Source organism: Hydra vulgaris, chromosome 10 (genome assembly GCF_038396675.1).
Source record: "Hydra vulgaris chromosome 10, alternate assembly HydraT2T_AEP".
In the NCBI taxonomy this organism is placed as follows: Eukaryota; Metazoa; Cnidaria; class Hydrozoa; order Anthoathecata; family Hydridae; genus Hydra; species Hydra vulgaris.
The window spans coordinates 32,250,677-32,264,285 of NC_088929.1; the positions used below are offsets into that span (position 1 = coordinate 32,250,677).

The following is a 13,609-nucleotide window of genomic DNA, read 5'->3' on the forward strand; positions in this document are numbered from 1 at the left end:
ATATATATATATATATATATATATATATATATATATATATATATATGTATTATATATCAGCCCTTGGAATTTAAACTGTTAGAGGTTAGCATCAGGTTGGCAAAAAAAATTTTGGCAAATTTTTGCTGACCTCAGACACTTTTAGATTGGCAGTTAAGTTGGTATTGCTAAATGTTGACCCTAATTCTGAAGGCTGGTTAGGGTCGGCCAATCTTAAAGTGTTTGAAGTCAGCAATAAATTGCTGACCTTGTTTCTATGTTTTATGGTAAGACTTATGTGCCAAATTTTTTTTGCCGACCTATGCCGACCTTTAAAAGATTGAGGTCGCTAAATTATTTCCGACCTCATTTTTCCTAATTCCGAGGGTTATATATATATATATATATATAATATATATATATATATATATATATATATATATATATATATATATATATACATATATATCAGGCCTTGTTACGAGATTTTGCTGCGTAGCGAAAACGCGTAACGCATTTCTAAGTAACTCAACTCAGCAAATATATTTTGCATCGTTAGAAGTTATATTGCGTCACTAGCGTCTTTTCAAGTACCACATTGTAATTAAAGCTATTTTATTAACGCGTTAAAAATCATACAAACAGTTTTTTTTTTCTCACTATAACAAAAGTTACAAATAAAATCTAAGTTCTTATTAAAAAAATCATTTTTATTATTTTTTTCAAATATGAACTAAATTTTATTTTGAAAAAAATATTTTTTTCATGAAACGTAAAATATTTGTTTATTTTCTTATGATTTTATATTTGGTTTTTGGTTATTTTATTAACTGTTAATACATTTTTTCTTATTTAATTTGTGAATTCTTTTTAATAATGTTTTTAAACAATAAAGTTTTTTTTTGTTATTTATCAGTTACCGATAACATATTCGTGATCATAATTTATTTTCATAAATTAAATGAACGTCATTAAAACTTTACGTTATGGAATTAACAATAAACAAAATATCTTATTAATAAAATATTTACATCAAAATAAATCGTGCATTTTTTAAACTTATTATGACTAAAAATAATTTTTATATTTAAAAGGAATTTATATATTTAATTCCTTAAGATAAAACTTAAAACACTTTTTCTTTTTACCTAATTTTTAATAACAAAAAAAAAATTATGAAACAATTATTTTCTTTAATAATTATTAATAAAATATTTTAAAATTAGTTTCTTTAATAAAAAAATCTATTATTTTACAATTGCGGTTAAATGCTTTTACTTACGACTTTATTTCTTCTGAATAAACGTCACGTTAACGATAATCAAAAGATAATTTAAATATTCTAAAAGATATAAATTTTTGCGTAGCGCAAAACTGCTGAACGCGTAGCCTGAACGCCTTTTCGCAAACAAAATGCGAGCTGCGTAGCGCTTCTTAACAAGGCCTGATATATATATATATATATATATATATATATATATATATATATATATATATATATATATATATATATATATATATTAGGATGTCCCAAAAAACAACATTTTTGAAAAATATATGCAGAGACCCCCTTAATGTGTTCTATCTAATACAAAAACACTAGATTTAAAATTTTTTTTGAATAAAAAATATTTTAAGGGGTCCCTCAAGACCCTCGAATATTTAATGGGTCCCTAATATTTTCAAAAAAAAAGTTTTTTAAAAGTATGTCAACCTGGTACTCAAATGAAGCAAAATTATATAAAAATTTCAACAAATAATATTTAATTTGGAAAAATTTCAACTTATTTATCAAAATTGTCATAAAAATACATAAAAAATGCATTTTTTTGTTTTTGGTAAAAAGCATAATTTTTCATGTAATAAAAGCAAAAATAACCATTATATATTTGAAATCTATATTATTTTTTAAATTTTTATATAATTTCGCTTCATTTGAGTACCAGGTTGACATATTTTTGAAAAATTTTTTTTTTGAAAATATTAGGGACCCATTAAATATTCGAGTGTCTTGAGGGACCCCTTAAAATATATTTTATTCATAAAAATTTTAAATCTAGTGTTTTTGTATTAGATAAAACACATTAAGGGGGTCTCTGCATATATTTTTCAAAAATGTTGTTTTTTGGGACACCCTAATATATATATATATATATATATATATATATATATATATATATATATATATATATATATATATATATATATATATATATATATATATATATATGTATATATATATATGTATATATAAATGTATATATGTATATATATATATATATATATATATATATATATATATATATATGTATATATATATATATATATATATATATATATATATATATATATATATATATATATATATGTATATATATATATATATATATATATATATATATATATATATATATATGTATATGTATATATATTGGGTGTATGGATATATGGGCTGTATGAGTAGTTAGATCTTAACTATCTGTTACTTTGAAACATTAACTTTTCAGGGAGTTTTTTTTAAATTTTTTTTTAGTAATTTCTTAAAACTAAATTTAGTACATTTTTTAAACTCTTCTACTTCTAATGCCCTAGTTGGCAATGACAGGCTTCCTTCTTGTAAATTTCAAATATGGGATACTCTAGGTAGGTATTACATACTACACACCTGTTTTTTATTAGACTATTTGTTACAAGAATGATACCTTATAAAAAAAGATTGGTATTAGAAAGTGCTTGAATTCAATCATGAAATATCTTTGAATTAACATAAGAATTTAATATGATATTATTAAATCTTAAATAAAATATAAATTTTATTGGTAATTAAGTCTTTATTGATAATTAAGTCTTGTTGTTAAGAGTTTATAGTTTAATTGCTAAAAGCATATTGACATTATTTTTTTTGTTGTCAAATCTTTACAAACATAAAATACAGTCGATAATGTACTCTTATAAAGAAACATACTCTTTATAAAGAATATTTATAAAAAGTTTTTACTTAAATTTAATGAGAGGACAACATTATGTCACTTTCATTTTAGACAACATTATGTCACTTTCATTTTAGACAACTAGCGTCCTTAAATGAGCAAGTACTTCATAACACAGAATAAACTAAATCAAAAAGTGAGGTCTATATTATTCCAAATTCTTATCCCATTCAATGAAAATAATAATTGACTTAATTAGACTACATAATGTGCAACTATCTAAACATTTAATTAGCTTAATGCTTTTAAGTGGTACATCAAATAAGTCAAGGAAGCCAACTAGTCATCTAAAATCTATAGATAAAAAAGACTTGGTGAAGATTAAACTCAGAAACTATTGAATTAGTAATTAAATAGTAAAATAGCTCAAATGTGTATATAATATATATATATATATATATATATATATATATATATATATATATATATATATATATATATATATATATATATATATATATATATATACAGGCCTTCCCAGGAGAGGCGTGCGGTCGGTCGCTTTGAGTGACCACGCATATATATATATTTTTTGAGAGTTTAGCCACGGTTTTTTAGCATATATTAATGACGCATTTTTAAAAAGGCGCTGAAAAAACCTAACTAAATTGTCGTATTATTTTATTATTTTTATTCATAATTTATTCTTATTATTAATATAAAAATATGAACATAAAAATGAAATATATATATATATATATATATATTTTTATACTTATTTAAAAAGTTTTTTTCTTTCTTATTACAATTTTTTTTTTTTATGTCTAGTAAACATAAAAAAAAAATTTATTTATTTATAATTATTTTTTATTTATTTATATTATAATTATTTATAATATATTTTTAGGTGTTGATTTTTTCAGCAACGATATTTGAGACAAGTCGAAAAAATAAACAGAAAATGTGACCGAAAACTTTTTTGAACTATTTTGAAAAACACGCTCTACCGACGCGGGATGCGAACCCGGGTCTCCAAGGCGCTATGTAACGTCCAAGCCGAATGAGCTAAACATTCATATCCTTTACAAGAACCTTGTAGAAAATAATTCTTCTAGAACTTAGAAGTTATTTATTGTAGAAAGACATACTGATGCGAAAAAATTTAAAATTAGAAAAAAAAATATGTAAAACAGAAAAAAAAAAATTTTGTTATAAGAAAAAATAATTCAAAAAAAATATATATATATACTATTTTTATGTTATTATTTCCTTATTAATGAAAAGAATAAATTATTAAAAAAATTACAAAATAATACAACAAATTTAATTTGATTTTTTCAGCGCCTTTTTAAAAATGCGTTATTTTTAATATATGCTAAAAAAGCGTGGCCAAGTTATCCAAAAAAAAATAAATATCCGTGTTCACTCAAGGCGTGCGACCGCACGCCTCTCCTGGGAAGGCCTGATATATATATATATATATATTGCATATAGAATATAAAAAATTCAAGATAATAAAAATTTCACTTACCAGAATTGAAATATAGTTGTATATTTTTGAAAACAATTAAAAATAACTATAATTATTAACTGTTTTTAGAGATTTTATTTCTGATTTGAATCTTTGGCAGTATTTCATTTTTAATTTTGAAGAAACTGTTAAAGAATTTGAATTATTATGTAATAGTTCAACTTGGCCTTTCGAGGTATTTTTAGTGTTTTTTGTATTATTATATTATTTGTGATTAAATATCACCTTGTAAAAAATAGTTTTTTGTATTATTATTATATTATTTGTGATTAAATATCACCTTGTAAAAAATAGATACAGCTATGTTTTTTTTAAACTTATTATAGGAAAGTTCTTGTCTTTCTGAATTGGTTATAATTCAAGATCCTCAATACAAATTGTATGGTTGTTTTGTTGATTTAGAAGTTGCAAAGTCAAAATGTTTTGAATATTGGTAACTTTAAAAAAAATATTTCTTTCACTTATATTTATACAAATCCTAATTGCATTTTAACTTACCCTAACAATTTAGAGAAAGTTTTGTTTTAGCGGCAACAAGGAAAGTCATTTGGAGACTGTTTCCCAATATGTAAACTATTTCAAAGAGCTTTTATCTTGTTTGATTGATGAAAAATTGCAACAGTTTTATGGTATGGAAGAAAGAATGGTCAACAACATATTAGGTTATGTAAAATACCAGTTTATTGATTCTAATGGACCAAGGTGTAATCATGTGACTGAAGAACACTCAATTTCTATTAAGTAAGTCTTTTTAATTTTTCCACAGATAGTTTGTTTCGTCTCTTTTTTAGTCAAAAATTTAATTTGTTAACATTCTTAATGATTCTAACTTAAGTAACACTTTTTAATTTACACAATAATTTTAACATATAAGTAAAGTTTCTCGGTGTTTCATTATCTGTTTCTCAGCATAGTAGCTTTGTTCATCAAAGCATATATTTTGGAGTTGAAGGGTTGCCAGAGGGTTATAAAAATAATTTAATAAAGTCTTTCTCAACTGTAGTGGCCCTTGTGGTTGTTTGTAGTTTAATACTGCAAAGAAAAAGAAAAAAAAAAAAATTAAAATATGTCTTAAGGGTTTTCCAATTTTTTCAAATCTCAAAAATATATGCGGAACCTTGCAATTATTTTGCATTTATTTTGAAAAAAATGTTGTAACATTTTTTGTTTGTAAGGAAATTTGTAAGAAATAGCATTTAACTGATATATTATTTATAAAATAACATCATTTAAATTATTATTTCAAAAATTAACAGGCAAACTTGTTTAAATACAAAATAGTTTTTATGTTAATCAATAATTTTCTTACTTAATTTTTTGTCATTATTTCTATTGTTTTAAATATATTAACCTCCTCAAAATCCAAGGAAAAACAGATTAAGCGCAATACTTCCAGAGGCATTGGATGGATTGGAACATCCAGAGGCGGTGGATGAATTGAAACCCAAACCTCTTGAGTCTAAAGAAAAACCAAAAGATAAATAAAATAAAAGTTTTCAGGTGAAAAGTATGATGTTCTTTAACTTCAACAAGTAATTTAAAGAGTGATAAAAATATCACAATTTTGTTGCTAAACTGTATTATTATTGGGTGATAATTAAAAAATTAGAATTTTCATTTAGGGCTATAATAAAAGCACATGTTTAGAAAATGAAAAAAACATTTATTTTAATTGAAAGTACATCACTTACCTTAATGAAGAAATTAATGAATATTTGAATATGGTCCATCATCAGCGGTTTGACGTAGCTTTGTTATGATATTGGTACAGGAGCATTGTATAGCATTTATATCAGTTTGACGAATGCATCTCTTGATTTGGGTAATCAATTGTTTGCAATTCTTTGCTCTCCAGTTGTTTTTGTATACTGATGAACTCAAATTTCCAAAGAAATAAGGCAATTTTGTTGGGTTACAGTTTTTTGGTACATATGAGATGTTTTGGCTTTCCAAGAAAATTTGTGTTTTTTGGCATTGGGATTTCACGGTTGATACTTGTTGCACAGTGTATTCAGGTGCTCTTGTTTTTTTTTGGCAGACTATTCCTTGTTTTTTTAACGTTTTGCAGATGTAAGGCTGCATACACTTGAACTTTTCTGCTGCATCTTGTTGACTTATTGAATCATTGTTGTTGAAAGCACTGTGAAGCAAATTAATCTCTTTTTGTTCATTATTTTAGCTGGTCTTCTACTACCACTTTTACGATTGGTAGTAGAAGACCAGCTAAAATAATGAACAAAAAGTTGACACTAAGTTGGACGCGATACTACCAGGGGTAGTACCGCGCTTATGAGGCACGCATATGATTAAACTCAAAACTTCTTGCTTATGAGGCGAGCACTCTGCCATTACACCACTACCACAACTACTATAAATAAATAACATTAGGTTTAATTAACCACATAGGTATATAAATTAGGTAAAAATATAAATTAGGTAAAAATAAGTACAGAACCATTTAAAAGTGTTATATTAACAAGAAGTTACATATTTTATTTAGGTACTTTGCATATCCATTTCCTGATTCATCATATGAAGAAGATATTTTACTTATGGAAGGTGAAGAAGCTATGCTTATAATGGCTCATAATGGATGGGTGATGGGCGGTGATGCACTAAAAAACTTTGCTGAACCTCATTCAAGTGTTTATTTAGTAAGAGAGTTGTTGGCTTGGGGTGATAGTATTAAACTACGTTATGGTGAAACACCTTCTGACTCTCCTTATCTTTGGACATATATGAAAGAGTATACTGAGCAAATGGCAAGGTATTAGTTATTTGTTTCATTTTATCTTACAAAGGCTTTTTTAACAGCTTATTTTTGTTATCTTTTATACAAACCATTTACAATTTTAGAATTAAAAACAATTTTTTACCTACCTTTCTTTTGTCTCTATAATTTTTAAGTCAAGTATTTTCCGAAACTCCAGAGATTAACACTTTCTTTGACAGAACCCAATACTTATACAGTTCAATAAAAAGTTTTTATCAATAAGAATTGCAGTAACAATTTGTGTTTCCAATCAAAGTTTTTGTTTAAACACTCTTAATCTGGCCTCAAAATCCGGTCTTTTGAAACCAAACGCAAGTATTTTTACATGAAAAAGTTTGTTTAGGTTTTTATTAATATAGTAATAAGCAAAATAGTTATTATTATGAAATTATTGTTAATAATCAAATGATAATTTGAGAAACACCTTATTAATTATGTTATTAAGTAGAAAATAATTGTTTAATTATATTTGTAAGTAAGTATTTAACTATGTAATGGTAATAATGTAAAAAACTGCTTTGTATTATAAAATTTATAATTATTCTGCTTTGCTATTAATAAACTTTTAATTATATAAACTATATTTTTTGTTGTTAAAAACTTGCTAATGAATTTTATTGTGAGCTTTTAAATTTAAGGATTTTTCATGGATTTCGAATTGATAATTGTCACAGCACTCCTATCCATGTTGCAGAGGTTAGTAATGATAATTTATGACTAATCATATGACTAATCAATGTTTATTATATTGGTTTTAAAATAAGGTAAGAAATTGGTTTTACATTTTATCTATAAAATTTTAGTATCTTCTGGATTGTGCTCGCCTTGTCAGAGAAGATTTATATGTTGTCGCTGAGCTTTTTACAAACAATGAAGAAACTGATAATGTATTTATTAACCGCCTTGGTTTGAACTCACTTATTAGAGGTTTGTAATTTTTGTCACATTTATTTTTTAATAAGGATTTTATTTTAAATGTTGTTAATTTTGGTTATTTTAAATAGTTATTATTATCATTTAAATACTAGTTTATTCTAAATAGAAAGTTTTTTTTTATAGAAAGTTTGAATGCAGCTACTTCTCATGAGCTTGGTAGATTGGTTTATCATTACGGAGGAGATCCAGTTGGTTCATTTATTCATTGGTCATCTAGTGAACTTCATCCATATCGTCCTCATGCACTATTTATGGATGTTACACATGACAATCCATCTTATCTGGAGGTATTGAATTTTTTTTATGTATAAGTTTAATTTAAAATTTTATAGTTTATATCTTTTCAGAAGATATTTGTTTACAAAAATTCAAATAAAACACATTCATGTCATGTCTTTTGGTGTCTTGCCACTTGCATGTAATATATATATATATATATATATAAATATATATATATAAATATATATATATATGTATATATATATATATATGTATGTATATATATATATATATATATATATATATATATATATATATATATATATATATATATATATATATATATATATATATATATATATATATATATATATATATATATATATATATATATATAAAGAGTTCCAGATTTGAAAATTACAAAAAGATTATTTCGTCTTGGTTTTTGGTATCCAGGAGTTTCAAAAATGAGACTTATAGACTACTTTTTGGAAAAAATTAAGACTTTTAGGTTAAAAGAACAAACAAATTTTGAATCTGGAGTCCTTATGTATAATGGCGGTATAAAAACTCTGGAATTCCGGACATAAAAGATAGAAAAAATTAGTTAAAAGTTTATTGCATCTAATAGAGTGTTGAAACATCTGCTGAAATTTAATGATGTATATCAAATGTCATATGGAACAAAGTCTGCAGAGTGCAGGTGGTTTCTTTCATAATCAAGTAAAAATGATCTTAAAACAAATAAATTCAAGCAATTGATTTTATTTAACGACCTTAGGAAAATATCTAATGATAAAAGTTAGTCAAGAACAAGGAGAAGAAATCTAATACTTTGAAACAAGCAACTTTAATTCTTGATCTTTCAAGGAGAGGATATAGAAAACTATTCTTGATATGACTTGAAAGAGAGTTATGCAATCAGGAGTGACAAAGTTACTTTCAGAACATGAATTAACTGTAAGAAGTAAATACAGTGTTCAGTCCATTAAATTTGAATTTGGTAATAATAAAGTTGACAGAAATCTGATCGTAGTAAATGATTCTTCTGATTTTGTTATGAACATTAAAAGTAAGAGAGCATTGAATCCTTAATATAGTATAATAATCTTATATTAATCTTACTAATATAATATAAGTATCAATTGATGGAGGAAGAAAGTCTATTGAAAATATGTGTTAATATCATTGACCAGAACAGGTTATCAGTATTAATAAATAGATCAGAAGTTCATAGTCTGGTATGCAATGTATACAGTTTATTTTTATCGCTGAAGATGTTCCTGAAAATGTAACATGTCAGAATACAAATTAAGTTTTAGATATTCTCCAGCTAGAATCATAGGATTTTCAAATTGCATGGAATTTAAAGTTGGCTAACATGGTTATGGGCTTAACTGACCATGGTGGCATCCATGCATTTTTATAGTGTGAAAGTAAAAAGATGTGTAAAAAGCGTAAATACAGGAACTCTAAGAATGTTTTGAAGCCTTGGTCTCTATCTTTCTGAGTTTCAAGTTAAAAAAGGGGGCCAATAAAACAAACAAAACAGTCTAGTTACTTAAAAATGCTATTCAAAAATTGCTTGTTCATTGTGATGAAGATCCCGCAAGTTAGAATGATAAACAAAATTCCTTCATCATCATTACATATATAGTTATGGGTTTTAATAATGTTCTCAGTGATCTTTATATTCTCAGGTCAAACTTTAATCAGATTTGCAGAACAAACTGGAAAAGCCTCTCAATTCAATTTAAACCAACTTGGCCAAGATATAAAATGTAAAACACAACCATACCAACCATGAGAAAACTTGTATAATGGAGTTTCAGGCTGCTCATGAAGACAAAGATAACTGTATCTCAAAAACAATACTATTTAAATTCATCGATACTATGCAGTAATTTAGTTAAATAAAGATCTGTATTTTATCTTTATAGAAAAGTATCATAAAACTTGTCTTCAGCCCACAAATCATTGAGAGGCCAAAAACATAGCTTTGGATGTGCCTCTAATGATAACTTATAAAGATTTGCTGCAGTCAATATTTGAAAAAAGGATAAAAGAATGTCAAGGTATTCTAAAAATGAAGTCCTGCACTAAATATGCATCCCAGGATTTAAAAAAAGGTCTAATTTTAAATTACAAAATAAATATCTTGGTCTTGAGACGTCTCAAGACTCTTATTAAACTGTCTTGGTCTTAGTCTTAGTTTCGAGGCTTGGAGTTTTGGTCTTTGATCTTTACTATCTTGTACTTTACTATTTTTTAAGTTATTATTATAATCATATATATGAACAAAAAATATAATTGTATGAAAAAAGAACTGCTGAGTCGGCATAAAAATACACAAAAGTGAGTTATGAAAAAACAACTGTTGCTTAAAAAGAAAACACTTTGAAAAATTACCTAAGTTAAATAGCTTTTCATATCCTAATAAACCATCATATTTTGAAAATATCTGATGTGACATATATTTCTAATGTAGGCTAGGAAACAAAATTGTTCATGGGACATGAACACAATAGTGCAGAGTGGAGTGAAAATAGCTTTTTTTAGAAATTTGATTGAAAATTGAACAGAAGTTACTTAAAAAAACTAGCAGCTTTTGTAATTTGTTTGCTGCTTGTAAATGAGCTTCTACTATGCTATTGATTTGATGAGCTGGATGGACCAACATCTTGTCCCAGATATTCAAGCTCTATTAAAAGGCTCTAACTTAAAGGATGTTGGTTTTCAACCTATAAACCATAATGTAGAAATGCGTAAAGTATTAGAAAGTGCTCATTAGCAGATTAGCTTTACCTTGTTAACATCTATCAAGCTTTACTAAGTGATGCACAGTCCTGGAAAACTATCTTATTTTAGATGGCTCACAACTGCTAACAGGATCTTCAGATAATTTGTTTCTACAACCAATCCTTCATCAACTAAAAACAATATAGAAACAACATATAGGTAACTATCACAGCATTCATTATATGTGTTTATGCTCTTATATAGTTCATCATCAAAAAGAAGTTTTCTATCCTTTATTGCAGCAGGCACCTGTGAAGCACAATAGTCAAACCACAGTATCTGTCAGCTACATTATGTAAGGTAGTAGACAAAGTTATTCAAGTAGTCTTTAGTCATCAAGAAAATATCCTTCTGGCAATGGTATCAGATGAGCATTGACATCCAAGTAATAGTTGATATTGATTGTATATGCCTATACAAGAGCTAAAAGAAAAAGAAGTATATAACCTAATCAAACAAGTGTGTGGCAGTTCAAAGCTCCTACTCTTAATTTTATGGCAAAGAATAGATAAAAGTTGACAGATTAAAGTAATTTATAGCGAACCCCACTAAGACTAACTGATCTAGCTGTAGAACATTGTATAAATGGGGTGACAGGGGTTTTTGCTTCGGTTTGTGGTGAGATGAAAAGAGATGGTATAATGCAGTAATGGTGTAATGCGGTTGTGGTAGTGTGCTTGCATCATAAGCAAGTAGTTCTGAGTTAACACCCACTCACGCTTATTGTGAGAATAATAATTTTCAAAAGAGTATTCAATAAAACCTGTTAAAATCTCAGTAATAATGTTAATAATTTCTTGTGGATTATTAGGTCATGGTTGTATCCTTCTGAATAAGTTTTTCATCACACCAAAAAACTCCCCGATAGGATTAAGTTGAGGGCTGTAAAGTGGTAAAAACTGGATAGTACAATTACTTTCTCGAAATGCCGATTCTACAGTTGATGAATGGTGGAATCGCGCATTGTCCATTATTACAACATATCTTCGATCACTTAAAGCTGGTCTTAAATCTTGTTTGATCCACTTGTTCATGCTAGCAGTATTAAAGGCCTCAACCTTTATTTTAAAACCAATACATCCCATAACTGAAATGGCGCATATTAAGCTAACATTCCTTCCTTTCTGTGTGGGGACTGTAATATATGGGGTACTTCCCAACAATGCATATCCATAATGTCGTGAATCATGCAAATTGAAACCGGTTTCATCAATATAAATCAGATCAGAATTTTGCAGAAAAGAAACATGATTGCAAAACATGAACCTTGTTGCTATTACATGAGCTGAATTTCTCGCAATAACGACCGATTTAAGCCTTTTACGGGTATATCCCATTTGTTTTAATTCTCTTTTAATTGTAGTTGTCGAGCATTTATGTTCTTCGAGCATTAATTCTGCAATGTTGATCGTAGTTATTGCATTATTTGCATTAATTAATAATTCAATTTCTCTCTTTCTTTCAATATTATCTTGTGCCGCTCTGCCACGCTTTTTAGGCACTGTATTTTGATCTTGTTCAAGTTTTCGTATCCAGTTTTGAATTGTCCTAATTGAAAGACCTGTTGCATTTGCAATAGATCGACTTGATTCATTGCTATTCATCATTGTTTGTATTGTAGAAATATTTTCTTCGGTTGCAGTTTTATTTTTTGTTCTTCTGTTTCGACATTCGAATGATTGATGTTTGTATTGTTTTCGTTTGCCATTATATATTTCATGATTAAAATACTCAAGTATTTTAATTACGGAAAAAATTTGGACTCGACGGAAATAGTTATGGATGTGACAAAAATAATTATGGACGCGACGAAAAAAATTGTGGGCGATACTGTAATAATGCGTTCAAAAGGAATGATACTACAAATCATTATTTGAGAAAAAAAGTATCAAGCATGGATTATATCTTTAGTCAAAAAGTGCTGCAGGGGTTCATTTCTATTCAAATATGGTCATCTCATATTTTTAATTTTCTTAATATGGAAATGAGAGAAAATAATTGAATTTCTATTAACAATTATTTTCACTTCACCGTACTGCACAATGTACCATAACATTATTATAAATGTATGATTACATTTTGCTATAGAGTGATGTGTATTCATGGTAAAATATACCTTCTATATACCATATTAGTTTGAATGCATAAATAAAGATATAGTCAATACAGTATTCTATCTTGACTATATCTCTGGTTTGTCTTTATGTTTCTGATAATATTTTGAAATCTATTTATTTTTTTTTGGTCAAATTTTTGTTTGTTTTTGCTTTTATATTTTTTGGTTAGTTATATAACATTCTAAATATTCAAGAGTTGATAAAAATATTTTGAAAAATATGTGTTCTCCAAATAAGCTTCAGTTTGCATGAAAAATTATACTTATATAAATATAATTTTTAAAATCTATTAAAAATATCTTGAAATATCAGTAATTTTGTTATG

At 26.3% G+C, this 13,609-nt stretch overlaps 1 protein-coding gene across 2 annotated transcripts in view; it reads left to right on the forward strand.

The window, feature by feature from the left end:
* LOC100212805 (glycogen debranching enzyme) overlaps positions 1-13,609 on the forward strand; it is a 73,831-nt gene that overhangs the window by 11,386 nt on the left and 48,836 nt on the right. For both annotated transcript variants that reach the window (XM_065807817.1, XM_065807818.1), the window contains exons 3-9: positions 4,510-4,615; positions 4,767-4,873; positions 4,969-5,181; positions 6,941-7,207; positions 7,852-7,909; positions 8,017-8,140; positions 8,273-8,436. In XM_065807817.1, the coding sequence (XP_065663889.1) occupies positions 4,510-4,615; positions 4,767-4,873; positions 4,969-5,181; positions 6,941-7,207; positions 7,852-7,909; positions 8,017-8,140; positions 8,273-8,436 (1,039 nt within the window). The remainder of the gene's footprint in view (positions 1-4,509; positions 4,616-4,766; positions 4,874-4,968; positions 5,182-6,940; positions 7,208-7,851; positions 7,910-8,016; positions 8,141-8,272; positions 8,437-13,609) is intronic.